The 22145-nt window shown below is 36.2% G+C and overlaps 2 protein-coding genes across 2 annotated transcripts; both read left to right on the forward strand.

Annotated features, from left to right (window-relative positions):
• The first annotated feature begins 7868 nt into the window (after positions 1-7868).
• Positions 7869-10601, forward strand: LOC125209981 (pentatricopeptide repeat-containing protein At1g74630). The gene is made up of 2 exons (XM_048109557.1): positions 7869-7943; positions 8531-10601. Exons 1-2 carry the CDS (start codon positions 7869-7871, stop codon positions 10487-10489), a joined length of 2034 nt encoding a protein of 677 aa, XP_047965514.1. The 3' UTR covers positions 10490-10601.
• Positions 10602-17819: 7218 nt separating this feature from the next.
• Positions 17820-19309, forward strand: LOC125212839 (protein PHYTOCHROME KINASE SUBSTRATE 3-like). Its single transcript, XM_048113110.1, has one exon. The coding sequence runs from the start codon at positions 17938-17940 to the stop codon at positions 19123-19125; it is 1188 nt and encodes a 395-aa protein (XP_047969067.1). The 5' UTR covers positions 17820-17937; the 3' UTR covers positions 19126-19309.
• The last annotated feature ends 2836 nt before the right edge of the window (positions 19310-22145 follow it).

Raw genomic sequence — 22145 nt, forward strand, 5'->3', positions numbered from 1 at the left:
TCTTGATGAAGAACTAAACTGTGTGTATATGTATACAGTATACAGCTGTTTTTGGTTAGTTTGAGATATAGTGGAGAGCAGCATCTGTGTAGGGCAAGTTGTAAAAATGCTTTAATAATGTGGGTTGCTTTTCCCAATTCTCATTGCTACTTTATGGGAATAATTTGGTTTGACTTGGACCAGACCCCATAAATTTGATGACTTGCTAATTAAAAAATACTTTCATTAAAACAGAAATTCTTTTATTTTAGATCTGTCTCTTAAAAATAGAATTTTTTTTTTAAAAGAAAATTTATGCAATCTATAAGTAAGATTTATTTTTTATTGACACACTTTTCTTTTATATTTCTCTTTATCAAATTTGCATTACATCTCGTGTCATTTTAAATGTTTCTATTTTCAGGGGACGGAGGGAGCATAAAATTTAGTGAAATTTTAATATGTCTCTGACTAGTATTTTTTAATTAAATGATGCCAATATGAGTAAATAATAGTACTATTATTTAAATTATTTTCTCATTTATCATATCTATAGTATGGAAAAATTGATGATAAATTCAAATTTATGATTATTTTAAATGATTTTTCAAGTTACGTGGTGCATCAAAATTTAATCAAAGTTCATTAGTTTTTGACAAATTGCCCTAAAAAGTAACATGGGAGTATAGAGTTGAAGGAAGTAGATTGAACCTAGGCACGAGTTGCTGCTAAAAACTTCCCCAAGCCCATGTGATTTTCATCATCACTCCCTCTCTTTGCTTGTGTTATAGAGTGAGAGAAATCACTTTGTACTTAGTAGGAGTACAAGGTTTCATATCAACACATAAAAGAAAATATGAAGTGGAAAGAGGTAGAGAGCATGGCACAAAACATCAATGACAAGTTTGATATGTTAGCCAAGACCATAAATAACTTTTCTATTGCTTGTATTTATAATGGTATATTTAATTTGATTAATTGTATTCAAAATTGTGAACATGACATTTTTTTAAGACTGGTATGAAATATAATCAATTGCAAAATGGTAGTAGTGGTTTATTGATAGTTTGGATTAAAAAAAAATTAGTTAAAAATTGATGATATTTTTTCTAGTAGTATATCATTTCACCAAACATTTGCTTCTATTAATTGTGCACTAGTAGTAGAGTATAGAGAATGGACAGGGAAGGTTCCACACATCGTGATGTTGACTGGTGCCAAGAAAAAAGGTGAATAATTACACATTTACAGCGTAAAGAGAACAATAATTAACATATGGGATTAAATGAGATAATATTTACAGCATTGACGATAAATTTTTTTTACCATTTGTGGCACATGTTAGACTCCCTCCAATTATTATTAATTAAGTCGTTTTTTTTTTGGAAAAGTTACAAAACAATTAAAATATTTTTATTTTTGATAAAAAAAGTTAGAGTACTTTCCTCTTACTTTATTATTTCTTCACCCCTCTTATTTTATTCTCCTTTTAGTTATTTACCATTTATTTAAAGACTATTCTTAATCCGTATCTAAAGAAAATATCTCAATTAACAAGGAACAGAGATCCATCCTAGCGGGCTTGATTAGGGCAGGAACGCCCAGATTGGGGCGGCTCGATTTCAACCCGGGGTGGGTAGCTTGGCAGCATTGTGGTGGTCGCCGGGCCGTGGAATGTTCATTTTTTTTTTCCATACTTCTATAGTTCTATTTTATGGTTGGTTAATTTTAAATTTTAATTTTTTTTTTTATCAATTTCTTTATGTATATACTTATCAATTTGTCTTACCTTACATAAGATGCTCCACCTCAATTAAGTGATATACGAGTCTAAATAAAGCAATTTTAGGTATTTGATTAATGTAACGGTCAATATTTAATTTAATGTACTTTTTCAATTTTAATCAAGTAATTTGCAAATTATAACATTTATTTTTGAAAAGTTGAGTTATGACTGAAATGTTTCAATATATTTTTAGTTGTTATTCTATATATTTTTTTTAAATCAAATTTTTATAGCAAAGTATACTAGTTATTAGAAAAGTGCAACTTTTACTTTATAATGAACTACAAATTTGGTCCCTAGAAAGTGGAGTTCAGCACATTTTTGGTCTATGAGCTTAAAAAAAATATCATCACGGATCTCTGGAAAGTTATTAATAACATTTTAGATTTTTCTTCACTTAAATTTTTTTCATTTTTCCCATGAACTACTTGAAGGCATATACTTCATCTAAATTTATTGATATTTGATAAATTCAAATATAATGTTTATACATGTAGTATTTTATTTGTTTCATTTATACAAAAATACAATATGCATATAAATATATAATAAGTGAAAAATATGCAGTACAGTTTTGTTAAAAAGAATTACTTATAAGGCTATTATTATATTTAAATATATGTCTAAATAATACTATTTAAAAATTAATAAAATATCTGTTCCAAGTTAAGATATCTCTCTCCTTATTAAAATATAGTAGTACATTTTTTTTCTCTATTTACTCCACCTAAGAATTCCTCCAAAAACTCCGTATCATTCAAGAATATGAACATTTTTAATGAGACGGAGGAGTATTAATTTTCAATATATATTAAATATATTGTCATAAGTAACCGTTATAATAATAATAATAATATTATAGTAGTCGTCGTAAATGTGGTGTGCATACATCTAAAAATATGTAAATGTCTATATATAATTTTTTTTTAAATGTAATGTATGTATAGTATGCATATTATAATGATATATATTTAAAATTAAATAATTATACGTCCTTCGTCCACTTTTGCCATTTTTGTTCATCATCCATCAATTGTCTACTTTTGTTATTTTCTTCCATCCCATTAATTGTCTACTTTTCTTTTTACCATAAATGGTAAGTAGGTCTCACGTTCCACTAAATCATTTAACTCATATTTTATTATAAAATTAATATACAAAAGTGGGATAAATATTTCACTAACCTTTTCAACACACTTTATTTTACATTTTTTAAAACCCGTGACAGAATCAAAGTGGACTAGTATAAGATTTGAATTCCTAAAATATCAAAAAATTTAGTGTAAATATGCTTTTAAGTAGTTAAGGACAAAATACGAAAGAATAAGTAGAGAGGGATCTAAAATGTGATTAATGATATTTTAGAGACTTGTGGTGATATTTTATCAAATTTAGGGACTTAAATCGTGCGAACCATATTTTTCGGGGACTAATATTGAAATTCACTCTTTATTATAATATACTACCTCTATACAAATACGACATTATACTAAATTAAAGAAAAACTAGATCCTAAACAATCACATAGCCAAGCGTGGCGAAAGATGCGACATACATATGCTATAGGTGCAACTAGATATTTCATTATCGACCAATTTAACCTACCACCTTAATCATAAAATTATTGCTGCAAGAAACAAATCCTAATTTCATTCTTAAACAATAACCCCATCATTTTCGAGGTTATTGACTGTTTCCTGCATTTTCAACTGACTCTGTACATCTAATGGAGTAGTAAAACAATTCTTTATTAATAAATTTGTACTATTACTACTACTACTACTAACACTACTAAATTACTCCTATTCTTTTAAGAATCACAAATTTTAAATATGCAAAATTCCGGTTCATCACTGCGTGATGTGTGTGTGCTACACATAGGTTGGGTAGTTTTGAATTTTGATTCCTCAATCAGCTAGTAAATCTTAAAACAATAAGATGAATTAAATTTATTAAACTCGATCTCCGCCTCAAATTTATCAAAATCTCGTTAGTATTAACTTATTCATTTCGAGTCACAATAATACTCCCTCCGTCCCGCTTTAGCAGTTCCATTAACTTTTCTGCCCTCTTTTTATAAAAATGAAAAAAAATAGTTAAAGTGGAGAAATGGTAAAGTAAGAGAGACAATAATGTAGCATAGACTCTTCTCTATATTATTCTATCTCTTAATTTACCATTTCTCCTCTTTAACTATTTTTTTTATCATTTTTACAAAAAGATGGCAGAAAAGTCAATGGAACTGCTAAAGCGGGACGAAAGGAGTACGATTTAACATTGATTACACAAGCTACATGTTTTGATGATTTGTTAATTACTACTATTAGGGGGTGTTTGGTTTGCAAGATTGTATCCCGAATTAAATTAATAATGTGTTTGGTTCATGAGATTAAGTCCTTCAACTCAATCCTAGATGGATAATAATGGGATAATTAGTCTTAGCTAACCCCGTATGACTAAAATAATCTCACAGCTCAATCCTAAATTATATCTTAGTATTATTTTATCTTGCCAACTGAACATCACCTTAGTGTACATACTATAGTATTTCGCTCTTGTTCTCTAAATAACAATTTGTTCCCACCAAGTAGACATATGGAGTTTGGAATTCCATGAATTAAAACAAGAGCTTCAAATATCCCACTTGATTTAATAATTCCAAATACTACATTTGACTTATTGAGTTTTATAGTTTCTGGGTCATTTATGGTGATGCCCAATAGTTCTAGGAAATGGTGCGAAATTGCTTGACAATTATTCAACATTAGAATGTGCACATTAATTTGGTCAATGAATACACCATGGAAATACTGTTAATTAATGAAATTAAAATCAAAATAATGTGTTTTGTTTGTGCGTGTAGAAAGTGTCGGTAGAAGAAATAAAATGGAGAGCGAATTAATGTGAGTGGAATAGTAATGAGAGCTGCAGTAATTACTACTACTAATATTTAATGCACTATACGTGTACTCCATATTTTAATTTTCTATCACAATATTCATAATTTAATGTTATTTTATAAAGATAAATATTTTAATTTAAATTTCAATATTTTCAAAAATGGGTTACTCACTGAACCTTTCACAGATTTCATAATTTAATGGCGTGTCTCCATTTTATAAAGATATTAATTAAAAATGGTTAATTTCGGTTAAAACATGATTAAATAATGTTGACCGTCAATTTTTTTACGTTCGGTTAAGTAGGACCGATTCGGGTCCGAATTTATTTGTGAGGGACCAAATAATCATAAAGATAATGTTAAGGACCAAATTGATAAAACGACCATATGTTAGGGACCATATTTGGCCTTTATTCTTGTTTTAATTTCAATATTTTCAAAAAAAGGGTTACTTACATAAGTTTTTGCCTATAATCCCATAAAATCCGTCGGTAATCAAAGTTATCGATGGATTATTATTTATTACAGATGAAGAATCTGAATTCGGTGTTGATAAACAAATTGCTGACAAGAGTTTTATCACTTAGAAATTTTTTATTTATGTACAATTTCATTTCCACTAAAGATAAAAATGACACTTGATTTATATATGGAATTTTAGTCACTGCATTTTATTATTTGCTGCTAGGATTATGAGTTTTGTAAATGCAGGAAGGCACTCAACAATCGATAGATTATTCGATTGCAAATTCAAATAATGTTTTCCTATTAAGTAAACTTAATAATTTAATTAATGATTTTTTTTTCTAATGTACTGCATATAATACTACTTCCCGATTCGTTTTATAAGATTATGCATATCAAATTTTCAATTACTGAATAATGCCAATAAATAGGTAAACCACGACAATATATGAACGTAGGCTACAATTTTTGCCTGACCGGCAGGCCCAATAACAGTAATCACAGTAATTATATACCGCAAGTATTTACATCAAACTCAAACCTAAAAGAATATTTCATGTTAACCTATTCTTTTTACTTTTTCAATCTTACCTACATATTTATTTAAATTACACATAAACCCACAATACTTTATCAATAGTTTTCCAAACATAATTTAATACAATTTTTTATATTTATATATATTAAATAATGTGCATATTATACATTCAATAAAATATATGTATATAATAACAAATTCTACAAAATAAATAATTAATAATCATAATTTATAGTATAATATAAAATGTATTGCAAAATAATTAATAATAAATTAAAAATAAAAATTAATATGTCAAAATTGAAAATTTGAAAACATCTTTAATTTAAAGTAAAATATATCGTGTGTGATCAATGAATTAGTCCATTCACTTCACGATAACATTTTATTTGGGCAATTAAGATTTAAAAACATCTCTAATTTAAAGTTAAATACGCCCATTTAAATTACTCCAAGATTTACTTTAAGATTGATTAATCTTTAAATTTAACAAAATATATTTAATTAGATAGCCCAAAAGCCCATATTTTAAGGAAGGGTTCAATTGCAATTTCGGATGAGTTTTTCTGCATATCTCTCATCTCCGTCTTCTTCGAATATCATCAAAAAGGAAGGGCTGAATTGCAATTTTGGATGAGTTTTGCGTCGTGCTACAATGCTACTCCAAGATGGAGTAGTACTGTTCAAACACTCAAAAAAGGACGATTTTGGGATGTGTTATGGGGTATAGTTAGAGCTCAATTTCACCCCAAAAAATGGGTTTTCCAGTAAGCACAGCCCAAAATGTGCAACCACACACTATCTGTATTAGGCCATCTCCAATCATTTATACCAAATCCAAACTCATTTTTCTAGTTCTGTTACATCAAACAGTAATTCTACTCCAAAAGAATATTCCATATTCTACATCTTTTTAATTTTTCAATCTTACCTACATATTTATTTAAATTACACATTGACCCATAATAATTTATATAAATTAAATATCATATTCTTTAATTTAGTTTCTTATAGTATTACGTTTAAATATAATATTATAATAATATCACAAATTATAAAAAAGAAATAATTAATACTAATAATTTATATAAAATAAAATTGATGTTGTTTGACTTTTTAACTAAATAATAGATTAAGAATAATTATACTTAAACTAAATACTACAAATACTTAACCTTTGAATAAATACTCAAATATAAATCTAAAATTGAAATATATTTAAACAAATCCTAATTACATAAACTCAAAACTCTAAATTCGTGGCGTTAAAATAGTTAATTAGTACTACTAAACATAACCAAATATGAATACAATTAGCAATTAACTATCTTAATTTTTTACTAATTATTTTGATGATCATAATTAAATTAAGGCCCACAACTGTGAAGCCCATATAGATACACCTTAGCCTCCATCGTCGTCTTCATATGAAAGAATTAAATACAGTTCTTGTTTCCGCCATTTCCTCTTCATCACGTTTCTTCCCCAATAAATACATAAACAAGAAGGGGTGTTTTGCAATTTTTCACAAATTATGCAGCAGCTACTGTTCAAAAACGCAAAAATTGGGGATTTGAGATGCATTTTGGTGTATGGTTGGGGCTGTTATTAACTGGAAAAATGGGGTTTCCAGTATGGCTGGAGTTGCTCTTAGGCCATCTCCAACCATTTACACCAAATCCAAATCTACTTTTGAAGTTCTGTCACATTAAATATAGGGCTGGGGAATTATACCGAAATACCGGAATACCGGACTTACCGTACCGAAAAAATACCGAAAATACCGTTTTTTCGGTATACCGTAGTTTTCGGTACGGTATGATACCGTACCGATCTCTATCGGTACGGTAACGGTATTAGATTTCTCATACCGCGGTATACCGCGGTATACCGAAGATTCGGTATGCCGGTATATACCGGTATACCGAAGATTCGGTATATACCGATGCTTCGGTATACCGTGGTATACCGGTATACCGATTGATATATATAATATATAAATATATATTTATATATGTTATATTTAAACTAAATTTTAAAAAATAAGAATTTTTATTATAAAAAATAAAAGAATCAAAATTGGGAACCCTATTTTTTGAAGTAGTCTAAAACTAGATTTTTTTTTAATATTTTGGATATAATAGATTTTTTCACGGTATAATGGTATAACGGTATGCCATACCGCAAAACACGGTATAATGGTATATCGGAATGCCATATCGCAGTTCGGTATACCGCAAAAGTACGGCATACCGACGGCATACCGAAATGCGGTACGGTATACCGATAACACGGTATGGTAACGGTATGGAAAACTGCCATACCGAATTTCCGGTATACCGAACTCCGGTATACCGAAACTTACGGTACGGTATCGGTATGATTTTTGTCATACCGTAACTTTCGGTACGGTATACGGTATGGCACTCCCGGTACGGTATACCGTACCGAACCACCCCTAATTTTACCAGGGGTCTACGATTTAATTACTTTTTTCTCATTCTAAGTAAATAGTCTCCACCATTCAATCAATATATTCTCATTCTATTATAAAACAAATATATAAAAGTTATGTACATTCTAATAACTCATTATTCCATTTTTCTTCCCAAAGTTAAAAAATTTCTCAAAACTCAAAATTAAAAGAGAATATAAATGACAGGCAAGGGAGTCATGGATTGACTAGAAAGCAGACAAATTTTATTTTCCTTCAATTTCCCATAAATTAAAATATTACTCCGCACAAGACAATTATTAAAAACGATTACACTCTCCATTCTTTAAAAATGAGAATTCTGCCTTTTTGGAATTAAAAAAAATATTCTATTTGAGAAATTTGTTTCTATAATTTGGAAAAAAGGAAATCAATTTACCAAAAAATGGTTTCAATGTAAATGCAATGAAACAATTATCTCTGTTGAGCAGCTGCAAATCCCTTCGATCCCTCCAACAACTGCAAGCCCACGCCACCAAATCCTCCCTCGACACCGACCCTCTCTTCGCCGGCAAGCTCCTTCTTCACTGCGCCGTCCACATCTCCGACGCCCATGACTACGCCGAGCGCCTCCTCCTCCACGCCCCGAACCCCGACGCCTTCATGTACAACGCCGTCATCCGCGGCTTCTCCGATTCCGACTCCCCCCGCCGCTCCATCTCCACCTTCTCCCTCATGCTCAGGAATCTCAGCTCCCAAATCGACAGCTTCACCCTCGCATTCTCCCTCAAATCCGCCGCGAATCTCCGCTGCCTCCGCACCGGGGCTCAGCTGCACTGTCAGGCGCTGCTGCGTGGGCTCGAATCCCACATCTTCGTAGGGACTACCTTGGTCAGCATGTATGGTGAATGCGGCCGTGTTGAGTTTGCACGCGATGTGTTTGATGAAATTCCTGAGCCAAATACCGTGACGTGGAACGCGCTGCTGACGGCTTTCTTCCGGCGTGGAGATGTCGGGGGTGCGGAGAGGGTGTTTGCTGCGATTCCGGAGAAGAGCCCGACTTCGTATAACTTGATGCTGGGAGGGTACGCGAAATTGGGGGAGTTTGCGATTGCGGGGAAGGTGTTTGATGAAATGCCGGTCAAGGATGAGGTGTCGTGGAGCACGATGATTCTGGGGCAGGCGCAGCACGGCTGGTTCGAGGAGGCGTTTGCGTGTTTCCGGAGGCTGCGTGGGGCCGGGACGAGGCCGAATGAGGTGAGCTTAACCGGGGTTCTATCTGCTTGCGCTCAAGCAGGGGCGCTGGAGTTTGCGAAAATGGTGCATTGCTTTGTTGAGAAAGTTGGTTTGATTTGGATCACTCCTGTGAACAACGCGTTGATGGATACTTACTCCAAGTGCGGGAGCGTGGATATGGCTCGTCTCGTGTTTGAGAGGATGCCGGGGAAGAGGAGCATCGTCTCTTGGACAACGCTGATCGCGGGCCTAGCAATGCAAGGTCACGGTGAGGAAGCGCTTGCTCTGTTTCTTGAAATGGAGCGCTCTGGTGTCGAACCTGATGGGACCGCGTTCGTTGCCCTGCTCTACGCGTGCGCGCACGCTGGTCTGGTCGAGGAAGGGAGTGAGATGTTCGATAAAATTTCCAATCTATATAAGCTCGATCCTGAGATTGAGCATTATGGATGTATGGTTGATCTATACGGCCGGGCCGGCCAGCTCGCTCGTGCGTACGAATTCGTGACTCAGATGCCGATCCCCCCCAACGACGTCATCTGGCGGACGCTTCTTGGCGCGTGCAGCTTCCACGGAAACGTGCACCTCGCGGAGAAGGCAAGGGACAAGCTCTCGGAGATTGATCCAAACAACACTGGCGACCACGTCCTGCTGTCAAACATCTACGCCGTCGCAGGGAAGTGGAGGGACGCGGCCGTGGTGAGAAGGTCGATGGCGGAGCTCAAGCTGAGGAAAAGCCCGGGCTGGAGTAGGATCGAGGTCGATAAGATGGTGTATACGTTCGTAGCCGGTGTGAGGGAGGATGATGACGCGACGAGGGAGGCGTACGAGAAGCTCGGTGAGGTGATGTCAAGGATCCGGGTCGAAGGAGGGTACGTCCCGGAGGTTGTGAGCGTCCTGCACGACGTGGAGGAGGAGGAGAAGGAGGGCTCGGTGGCTGCGCACAGCGAGAAGCTGGCGGTCGCGTTCGGGATGGCGAGGTCGGGCGGGGCCCGGAGGGTCAGGGTTGTGAAGAACTTGAGAGTTTGTAGGGATTGCCATAATGTGATGAAGTTGATTTCAAAGGTTTATGAGTTAGAGATTGTGCTGAGAGATAGGAGTAGGTTTCATTGTTTCAAGAATGGGAATTGCTCTTGCAGAGATTATTGGTGAAATTACTTGAAAAAAAGTGTGATTTTTTTTATAAAGAGTGATCTACAAACATTGTCTCTGAATTTTAAAAATATCTCCAGTAGTCCATGGGCTAAGAGTTTATTTCAAAATTTGTCCTTTTGCACTGTTTACTTTCGTAAATGCCCTTTTGGGCTGCTGGACAATTTTGTTTTTTCATATTTTAACTGTTTCAATATTAGTGTGATGTACTAAATCTGATATTATTTTAAAATTATCTTCTTCTTCCCTTGCTATCCTTTACTTTTATTTTTTTTATTTCAATATTAGATTTAATTTTATAAAACTAAATTTAAAATTTGAATTTTTATATACCAATAAATTATTTTTAATTAAAATTATCAATAAGATGTGTTCTAATGTTTTATAAGAATGATGAGAGTAGGTAAATTTATTACTTTCTCCGTCCCTGAAAATTTGACACTTATTTCCTTTTTCGTTCGTCCCTAAAAATTTGTCACCTTCCACTTTTACCATTTTTGGTAGTGGACTATACATTCTACTAACTCATTCCTCACTCACATTTTATTTTAGAACTAATATATAAAAGTAAGCCCCACATGCCACAAACTTTTTCAACCCACTTTTTATTACATTTCTTAAAATTCGTGTCGGGTCAAATGGTGACGAATTTTGGGAGACGGATGGAGTAATTAATTTGTGTAAGAGCGTCTCCGGCGGCGCCCTTCCCACTAGGACTTCCACTAGGACTTCCCACAAAAACTTCCTGTCACGTCATCACTAGCCCTTCCCATTTTACTAGGACTTCCCACTAGGACTTCCCGCAATAAAATTAAATTCACAATTATTCAATTTACGGACTTAAAATGTCAACACGGAATACGGAAAAATTCGAATACTTCATTAAAAAAAATTACATAATTAAAAAAAAATACATAATACCTAAAAATTACATAATTATAAAAAGTCGAGAAATACAACCATCGGCTCTCACTCCTCCTCGTCCTCATCCCCGTCCTCGACCCCGTCGCCCGTGCCGCTGCCGCCTCCGACGTCCCCGCCCCCAATCTCGACGCCATAATCATCAATGGGTGGCATTCCTAAATCGCGCCGACATGTATCGACCACATCCTTGCATAGCCTTTTGTACACAGGATCGTGCGTGCTAAACCACTTACTCGTGCTCTGCATCAGGGTCTTCGTTAGTTGCGCACGGGAGAGACGGTCGTTATCTTCGCCTTCTTGGACCTCCGATTCGACCTCGTAGGACCCACTGCCGCTGCCGCTTCCCCTCGCCATCCGCTGCGCAGCCTTTTGCCCCATCGGGCGATGATGACGGCGAGAGTCTGATCGTGGTAGCGGGGCCACTTCCTCGGCTTCGGGGAGCTCGTGCGAACCAGCACTGCTGCTGTACTCACCGGAAGAGTTGATCTTCGTCCGCTTCCAGCCCGAGTCGACACCCACGCAAACTTTTGCGAATCCCTGACCACGAGAAAGGCCTCCCATTGGTCAAAATCTTTGAACTTCAATTCTTTGTCGGGTACTGGGCCAAGGCTCGTTTCCTCACATCATCCTCAGACATGCCACTGGTTGCCATGCGCATGTTGTTTTGGTAGAGGGCAGCAAAACGACTGAGTTTAGGCCTCAACCGAAGCCATGTTTCCGGCATTGCTCAGAAGTGCGAGGCTTCGCCCCAGACGGTTTGCATATGAGGTAGGCCTCACTAATGCGAAGCCACAATCGGTCAACATACTGGTTCGGCCCGACATAGGGATCCTCTACTACACCGATCCAGGCCTTCGCAAGCGCGGTATTTTCCCACACGGTCCAGATCGTCCTCCTCTCCGGCTCATCCTCACCCTCCTCCTCCTTTGCCCCCGTGTACGAGGAAGAGCTCGGGACTTTGCCCTTACCCCTATCCTCGCCCCTGGACTTGCCCTTGCCTTTGCTCCTGCCTTGCAACAGGCTCTGCCTCATCGGGAGTCTCACGAATCGGCGATAGCCCCAACTCCTGCCCCAACTGCTCAAAGGAGAAAGTCTCGATGCCGGCGTACTGAGTCTCCGGAACAGTACTAGGGGAATCATCGGCCAACAAATCTATATGGGCGATAGACAGATTCCGTAGGCGTCCTCGGGCTCCTGTGCTGCATCGACCCACCCCCCGCCATATTTGGCGGCGTACCGCACATCCCCACTGCCCCAAGTATCATCCCACCCACCCCGCCATATTTGCCGGCATACCGCCTATCCCCGCTGCCCCTGGCATCATCCCACCCACCCCCGCCATATTTGTCGGCATACCGCCCATCCCCGCTGCCCCTGGCATCATCCCACTCATGTGACTTGAACATATTGTAGAACATTTGGGGAGTCATCCCCGCCATCCCCGCCATCCCTGCCATCTGCCATCTGGGGATTCATCCCCGCCATTTGGGGATTCAACCCCGCAAAGTTTCCCTCTGTTCCGGTGGGAATCGTGGGTGTGTTTCCTCCGCTCGTGGTGGGGGAGTTCCTGTTGTACTCCATTGTAGTAGAAATGAAATTTGTAGATTTAGAGAGAGAAACTTGTCAACACAAGTGGTGTGAATGAAATGAAGTTCAACGAACCCTATTTATAGAGTTTTTTAAAACAAATATATATATATATATATATATATATATATATATATAGGGGTGCACTAGGGTGCCACCATAGTTAAAATAACATCATACCACCAATATAGTCCGTTAGATCTCATCAATGGACGCTTAGGATTAAGTTTCATGAAAAAACACGGGTTTGCAGTCTACTGTATTAGATATTGCAGTCTACTGTATTAGATATTGCAGTCGTGGTAAACTGCAATATTGTTGTGGTAAGACTGCAATATTCAATGAACAACACTGCAATCTGGTAACGTAAAATTATAAATTTCCTATTTTACCCCTCCGTGTTTTTACACGTGGCAGCATGACAAACACACGATTTTCAGATCCAATGGCCTAAAATAGTGGTATGGTGTTACAATAAAGAGGGTTGTCATCTTAGTACATCCCTATATACATATATATATATATATATATATATATATATATATATATAATCGGACGACTGAGACGTCCGAGTGTCGCCACTACGGCCGACGTCCGCCCGCCCGTGGGGAGGACGGGCGAGCCCATGCGACGGGCTTATGGGACGGGCGTGGGCGCCCTTCGACGCCACTACTCGGACGTCGCCGACGTCCTACCGGGACGTCCGCCATTGGAGACGCTCTAAGGATTCGTATCTTGTAACTACGTGGACTTGGGCCACCTAATTTTTTGTCCTTACAAGGCCCAACGTTCTTCTGCGTATGTTGTTAGGATTTGATCGAATTTTATTTTACTTAATTATCATGTTCATATCCCTAATTATTTCGATGCTGATTAGGATTTGATATAGGAATATCTCCCAAATAGTAATTATTATCATGTTTCTATCCCTAATTAATTCATAAGCCGCCGTCAAGTAATATGGACAGAGATCCTTCCAAGAAAGATTTGCAAGAAATATGGATACCGCAAGAAATATGGAGAGTGATCCTTACAAGACTCCCGATCAGTTGCATTATACGGTGTCGGAGTGTTTGCAAGTTATGGCGCGATCTAATGGAAAGGGATGGCATGCTTGCGAAACGATTCATTGCTTTCGTTCGTCAAGGCATGAAGGGGTATGGAGTCGCTGATGAGGACGGTCAGCCACTTTTTCAATTCAACTTAGCCCCTGATTCTACTCGATTCAACTTGGCCCCTGATTCAACTCTTCCTTAACATCGTTTGGTAATTAGTTCAGTTAATGGTTTGCTTTTGCTGTGGGATGGATTATATGATTATAAGGATTTTCTTTTTGTAGTCAATCCAATGAATAGTAAATATACTGAGCTTCCTCCTCTACCTGGACGTAGGTGTTTATATGGATTTTGAGTGAGTAAATTAAGTGGACAATATAAGATCTTATGCATCGATGAATCTAGGTTTTGTCATGTGTGCACTCTAGGAGGAGAATGCTCGTGGAGAAGGATCCCCTCACCACCGACAACTACATTGCTTACATTGCCAGCATTTGTACCGTGGAGCAAAATTAAACCTAGACCGTCGTTTGATTATGCTATATCTAACAGAAATATTCACTGGGTTGAATGCGATTTTGAGAGCAATTTTGTGGTTTGTTGCTTTGATTTTGAAACAAAGCTCTTTACCAGTTTTCCTCTTCAACCCCTTAATGTGCGTCTATTGAGATTTCCTGAGAATGCACGTTGGACGTTATTATATTCGGGATATCGACTATGCATTTTAGAGGATCGGCTATGTTTATGCAATATATCACGTCCTACACAGTATAAAATTTGGAAGATGGTCAACTATGCAGATGCAAGTTCTTGGATAATGGAATATATCGTCGAACCACCGATACGTGTACATGCCAATCCGATCGAAATTCCGACACCTGATTTTATTCAGCCATATGCCTATTGTCAATTTCCTAGCATCACTATCTACACCCCAAGTTTTTTTTCGCTCAAAACATTGGGAATTCACAATGTTCACTCATTAGGTTTACATTAGGAATATTTTTGGTATACTTTTTATAGATCTTTTGTATGTTTGTTTCATTGTGAGCATTTTTTTAATTTATAGATTTATTGTACTGCCATTTCTTTCAGATACAGTCCAAATAAATCACAATATATACTTTGGCGTGTATTTTGTTTTCAAATTGATGAATTGTTTTGTTGGGACATCATTTCACTTTCATTAATTAGAAATTTGTGACGGGTATAGAATTATGTTTATTCATTCTTTTATTTTCTTGGATGTTCTTTAAAAATATATAAAATAAATTGTGGGGTGTGTTCGAAAGGGAAAACTACATATCCTGTTTAGCAAATGCTGCATATTTTTAAGTGAATGGTGAGAGTAGTTAATTAGGCATTAATTATAATTTTATAAAATAATTGTGATTTTTGATTAATTATTAATTATAAAAATATGAAGGAAAGCCCAACATGTAGAACACATCTAACCAAGGCCCAAACGAATTGGCCCTCAATGTCTATAGCCCCATTCTCAAATGGACCTACTATGTTTTCAATCCCAAACTATATAGTATATATCATAGGTTGCTTAACATTAGTTTGTCCCCCGATATTGAAAACAATATTAGATTATCTAAAATTAAACGTTATCACAAAGAGAATGATAAGGCTCATAAATCAAAACTGATCTTACGTCATAAAATAAAGTACCAAACTCTTATTACCTAATCGAACAACATTTATAAGGCTCATTCTTATCTAAATCATCAAACCAAACATCACCACAATTAGCACGATTGGATACGGTAGTGATTCACGAACCTAATCTACACTCGCAACTCTATGTTTCTCAAAAAAGATGCATCTTGTTAGTATGAGTAATTAACACCTATCAAATCTGTTAAGCTCTCTTGAATATAAAGTTTCGTATCTGCATATTCTCATAATCTCTGTTATTCTGGTGCGTTTTGATTGATTCATTGCCCCACTTCAGATGTAGGAGTTCGCTTCTTGTATGTGCCTATGCACTGGCGATAACTCCCTACTTTTGCTCCGACGTTCATATACAATTCGAATTAATATATGGTCTTTCCTATTAATGCATGATCACATACCATCCACCAAATTATGTGCACAACTTACTTGGAGCATAAAATATTTGGCGATTTAAATGGAAAAATATTAGTGTGAAATGGACAATGTTTGTCCCTACACATTGTTGAATGAATGGATGCCCTTGAGCCTTGTATTTCAGCCACCACTTCAACTTAATACAAAACTCTCTAGCTCAGAATTTTCAGCCCCTCCTATTAAATGACTCTAAACTCAATAGAATGTGATAAATACTCATACATATATTTATATATCATATTCATTTAATTTATAACTACTATAGTGACTCGTACACATGCCTCCATTTAATTTATTCTTGAAATTAATCCTGTTTTCCAAAGTTTGTATTTGTTTGATGTCGATATTTCTGCAACTTGGGTGAGAGAGGTCTTAGCAAGCTGTGATGGTATAAATGGATTAAATGGGACGTGCATATCAATTTAATTACTGAAATATTAATCATATTATATACACATACGGTATATATATGAGGTTTGAAATTGACATTTTTATTAAACTAGCTAAGAGTGGGTTGTCACTTGTCATGAATAAAAATAATTGGCTCTTTGTGGAAAAAAAAGTTATGAACAAATTAAAATTTATTAAATTGTCATTTAGTTATTACTTTTAGTTCATTGTTAGGCCAATCCCATGACTTTCTTGCCCTGTGAATTACATCATAGCTTTACTATGGTTTATTGTAGCCGAATTTCGGCCCTATACAAATCATTGGTTCTTCCTAATGTTATCATCTAGGACATTGTTTTCATAATTCTGATCAATATTAGGAATTTTTCGTAATTTGAATCATTAATGTTTAAATTTGAGGGCTGTGCTATTTGTGGTTCCCAGATTTGATTGACGATTGTATTAGTACGTAACTCACTTTTTTGCAAAAGGAAGTCGGGATTCGCGACTCCTGAAACCGCAATCCAAGCATTTACACATTCGGATATCCGTGATTTGGAATTTTTCTAAGGACAATTACAAACCTAATAAAATTATACCCGTTTAATTTGCATTGTTTGAAAGTTATGATTCAAATGACAGTTTTCTTATGGTAAAATTATGGTTTATTTACCGGGTTTGAATTATAATAAAAGGACAATTCTTATGTACACGCATGGCAATGGCGTTCTTTTTTATTTGGTCAATTGATACGTCATATACTCTTTCTATTCGTCATTAACTGTCTTATATTGTAATTTTTAAATATGCATTATTAAATGTTTTCTTTTACTTTTTTAAATTTTTGGCAAATAGACTTCAAATCTTATAAACTCACATTTTATTATAAAACTATTAGTCCTTTTTAACTTAAAATCCTTACATTATTGTAAAGGAGACTTGAAGAATAAGGCTTAAATCTATCATTTCATAACACATGCATACACTTACAAACCAATAACCTAACTTTAACCTCATCCAACCATAAACTAAATCCACTAAATTAGAATCAATCAATCAATCAACAAAATACACACTTTAATCATTTCTTCACATAACACAACACAAAAATAATTACTACACTTAAAACATTAAATAAAAACAACATCCCAAACCCTAAAACCATTACTACAACCCAAATATGATTTAACTAGTAAAGTGACTACAACTCACAACCATGTAGGCTCCCTCTGTCTTTGCTCTTATTTTCCCCTCCCCATTCCTACTTAATCCCCACCTCCTCTTCAAAACCTTCACCCCAATCCAATCTCCCTCTCTCTCTCTATTAACATCTTCACATTTATTTTATTCCGGAAGTAAGCTGATAAACTCCGTATCATTATTCGACACATACCAATGGAGACTCAAGACGGCAGCAACGGTAGCCTCCGCGTTGCTTCATTCTCGTGCTACCTCGATAAAGCCAAGGAGAGCCTCGTCCACCGCGTCTCCGCCCAAGACCACAACAACATGACCATCAAATTCTCCGCCGCCGCCGCCGCCAGCGGCCTCCGAGTCGACTCGCTCTCCCGCGCCTCCGACCACAACCTCCTCTTCCAAGTCCCCGCCCCCGTCCCGGACCCCACCGCCGCCTTCTCCTTCTCCCACCAATCCGCCGAGATCGGCGTCTTCGGCGCCGACCGCTACTTTAATACTAGGAAGCTTCAATACCCCACCGCCGCCGCACCCCCCCGCCGCGCCGCCACGACCTCGGGGTCAGGATCGGAGTCGGAATCGTCCGTTGCTACATCGTGGAACAGCCAATCCACTCTCCTCCGATCAAATCAATCGATTCAACTGAAGCAGAAGAAAGCCGCCGCCGCCGCCGTCGTCACCGCCGCCCGCCTCTTCACCGGATTCAACTGCAGAACCCCCTGCTTCGGCAATAAATCCGTCCAAATCAGCGAATTCGTCGCCGCTCCGGCTAAGAATCAGCTAATTGAGAAGATCGAAGAGTCGCGGCGATCAATTGAAGTCTTCGGATCGTCGCGCAAAATTAGGGTTTCAAAAGGGGGAAATGACGTGGCCACGAACATGGAGAGGAAACTGTCGATGCTGACGTGGGACGCGATTCCGGTGGCCGGGAGCAGCAACCTCCCGACCTCAACCGTCGGAAGCAGCAGCGGCGGCGGTGGCGGTGGCGGTGGCGGCGATGGCGCGGAGAGCGACGGCAGCTCGGATTTGTTCGAGATCGAGGACGTTTCCGGAAGCATCTACTCGGTTCTAGAAGGCGTGGACGACGACGACGACGACGACGAGCCGAGCTGTGTGATGAGCCCCGCCACGTCGCTGTACGCGCCGAGCGAGGCCTCCATCCAGTGGAGCGTCGTCACCGCCAGCGCGGCTGATTTCTCATCCGCGCTGTCGGAGTTCGACAGCGTCAGTGTCACCGCCGCTGCGGCGGCGAAACCGAGGGCTAATAGCAACCAAGGGCAGAAGAGTAGGCCTTCTCATGGATTGCTAGGGTGCAAGAGTGTTAAAGCTGTGGATGTTGCTAATGAGAATGTGTGTGTTAAGGTTAAGAACAAAACCCTAATTAATTAGTCAATCAATTAATCAATCAATCATCAATTTGTTGTTTATGTATGTGTGTGAGATTATAGTTTCAATACTATTAAGGGTTAATTGTATGTAAATTTACAAAGTTTGATCAAATTACGGTTTGTTCTGTTCTGTACATTTCGGTCCAAATTTGAATGATAAATCACAAAGTTTTAAAATTCTCATTGGTCTCACGTCGATTCTCATTGGATGAACTGTGACACAAACGTGTATGAATGTGACGATGTGTACAACTAAACCACTTCGTATTTGGTTGGACGAGACAATTGAGAATTTTTAAAAATTTGTGATTCCATAACCCATTTCATGATATTATTAATTAATTTTGATGATTATGATTATGTTATAGTACATGATGATTGAGGAGGCCGTGTAACAAGGCTTTTTGTTTTGCAATTTGTGTGTTTTTTGTGTCATCCAAAGGTAGAACATGAGTGTGTTGAAAACCCTAAAAAGATTGTGTATATATGTTGAGGTGGGCGTTTCTTGTCTGAGGGAATCGAAAGTTTGAAGCACTAATTGTTGTGTGTGTGTTTGTTGTGTGATTAAATATTGTGGAGATTCTTGAGTTGGGGTCACCAAGAATGTTTGCTTTTGTGACATAAATACCAACAATTCTATTATTTGCATGTTGACATGCATGTGTTTCTTAGCAGTTGAAGGTCCTACATAGGTTAATAATTTCATGTTCAATAAAATGTTTGCACTTATGTAATGTATAATTCAATGGGTAGAAATTCGTAGGGTCTCTAGTGAGCCTATTATTCTTAGGATCACATACATGATTAGGTTACCGTGAAAATTATTTGGTAAATTGTCAGAAAAACCACCGAGTTTGGTCAATTTCTAAACAGTTTCAAAACTTTAAAAAATGGTTGATTATATCGTAACTATGGCATCTTTTTTCTCAAGGCGAAAATTGCAGCGTACTATGTGTCTGAATTTATTAATGTCACGCATACCTATGCAAAACTAAAGACGTGGTTGACTACGTGTATTAAACAAAACATAGACTATCACACATTAACCCTAGCTCCCGCAAGTCGGATTTGCCACCGCCAGACCATCTTCTTCGTCATGCTAGGGTTTTGAAACTCTAGCGATGTCGTCTTGAATTCACACACTCTAGTGCATGCGATTTAATCGTAAAATTATTTTCTATTAAATTTCAATTGGTTGTACGTTACTCCTATTTTTTTATTTAGATATTTAATTATTTTTCATAGGCGTATTAACTCAAGGAAGAGGTCCCGGAATGGAATGTTTCTCCATGGGACCAAATATAGGTGGAACGTCAATTTCATATGTAATTATAGTATAATAGTTATAGGTTTGAACAAAATACACTAAAAATAAATAAAATTGGACCACGTCGAATTAAATAACCAATACCTAGATCTCTTGATAATGTGTCAGAAATATTATGGTTGTATGTATAAAATAATACTCTTGTGTATAAAATAGTTGAATGCCATATATACATGATTGCAAAATATAGTAGGAGTAGTACTAATAACTTCTATCTTGACCCAAACCAATTTTGGCCCATTAATCTGCTGCAATAAACAGACAAGCCCAAACCTCCAATTTATTCATATTGGTATTTACTACTCCTAATATTTAGATGAATTTTAATTATGCCAAGAGTAGTAACTTGAAATGTGTCTGTGTGTGTTTGAAAAAATACATAGTGAGCTACGAAAATGGTCTCTGGAATATGGGTTTATACCGCTCATAGTCCTTGAACTTTAAAAATATCACCAGTAGTCCCTGGACTAAGGGTTTATCTCGAAATTGGTCCTTTTGGCTTTTTTTTGTTACGAAAATGCCCTTTTGGGGATTTTGGGTAGTTTGGGCAATTTGTTCATTTTACACTTTTAACATTTTAAATATAATATTATTTCAGTCATGTACTAAATCGATATTATTTCAAAATTATCATTCTTCTTCCCTTTTGTCATCCTTCACTTTTTTTTTATTTCAATATTAGATTTAATTTTATAATTAAATTTTAAATTTCAATTTTTAAATATAAAAAAAAAATTAACTAAAATTATTAATTCATGGACATTATATATATTGATTAAAACTATTAATTTTTGTTAATTAATATAATATTCAGCTGAATTGAAGAAGTACAGAAAAATAATAGTATTAATCATGATGAAAAAATAAGAGCTATTCTATTTAGCCTTCGTTCGGTTGTTATAATTGCTTGAGATTGAATATTATGAAGTTGACTAAAATTTGATCATACTAAAAATTTTATATAGGAGTATTTTTGTTGAAATTTTCTAGTAAATTTTGATTGTTTTCAAACTAATAAACGAAAATTATATTAGTCTTACATTAGATGCATATATATTTCAGAATAAATCATGTTATATGATCTATTTATGATTAAAGCTATTAAATATTGATTAAAACTAAGTCGTCGTCGTACCTTATTGATTAAATATTAGACACTATCAAATATTGATTATGACCATTAATTTTTGTTTTTTTAATAATTTTTATAATTAAAAAAATTTATTGATATTTAAAAATTGAAATTTAAAATCTCATTTTGTAAAATTAAATCTAATATTGAAATAAAGAAACAAAGTGAAGGATGACAAAAAGGAAGAATAATGATAATTTTGAAATAATATCAGATTTAGTACATCACTGAAATAATATCAGATTTAAAATGTTAAAAGTGTAAAAAGACCAAATTGCCCAAACTACCCAAAATCCCTCAAAAGGGCATTTTCGTACCAAAAAAAAAAGCAAAAAGGACCAATTTCGAGATAAATCCTTAGTCCAGGGACTACTGGCGATATTTTTAAAGTCCAGGGACTATGGACGAGATAAATCCATAGTCCAAGGACCATTTTTGTAGTTCACTCAAAAATATAAGGTCTTAACTCTTAAGAGAACAATCACAATCTAACATTAGAAAAAAAAGTTCAAGATTTTAAAATTTAACATATCATCAAGTTTAATCTCACTAAGAAATGATT

Source organism: Salvia hispanica, chromosome 3, assembly GCF_023119035.1.
Source record: "Salvia hispanica cultivar TCC Black 2014 chromosome 3, UniMelb_Shisp_WGS_1.0, whole genome shotgun sequence".
Classification (NCBI taxonomy): domain Eukaryota; kingdom Viridiplantae; phylum Streptophyta; class Magnoliopsida; order Lamiales; family Lamiaceae; genus Salvia; species Salvia hispanica.

Bases quoted from the DNA above. Each gene is read 5' to 3' on its own strand.
- LOC125209981 (XM_048109557.1), top strand. From the start codon at position 7,869: ATGGTATATCGGAATGCCATATCGCAGTTCGGTATACCGCAAAAGTAC. The intron at 7,944-8,530 runs GTACGGTATACC...TTTGGAAAAAAG, and splicing joins CGACGGCATACCGAAATGCG to GAAATCAATTTACCAAAAAA.
- LOC125212839 (XM_048113110.1), top strand. From the start codon at position 17,938: ATGGAGACTCAAGACGGCAGCAACGGTAGCCTCCGCGTTGCTTCATTC.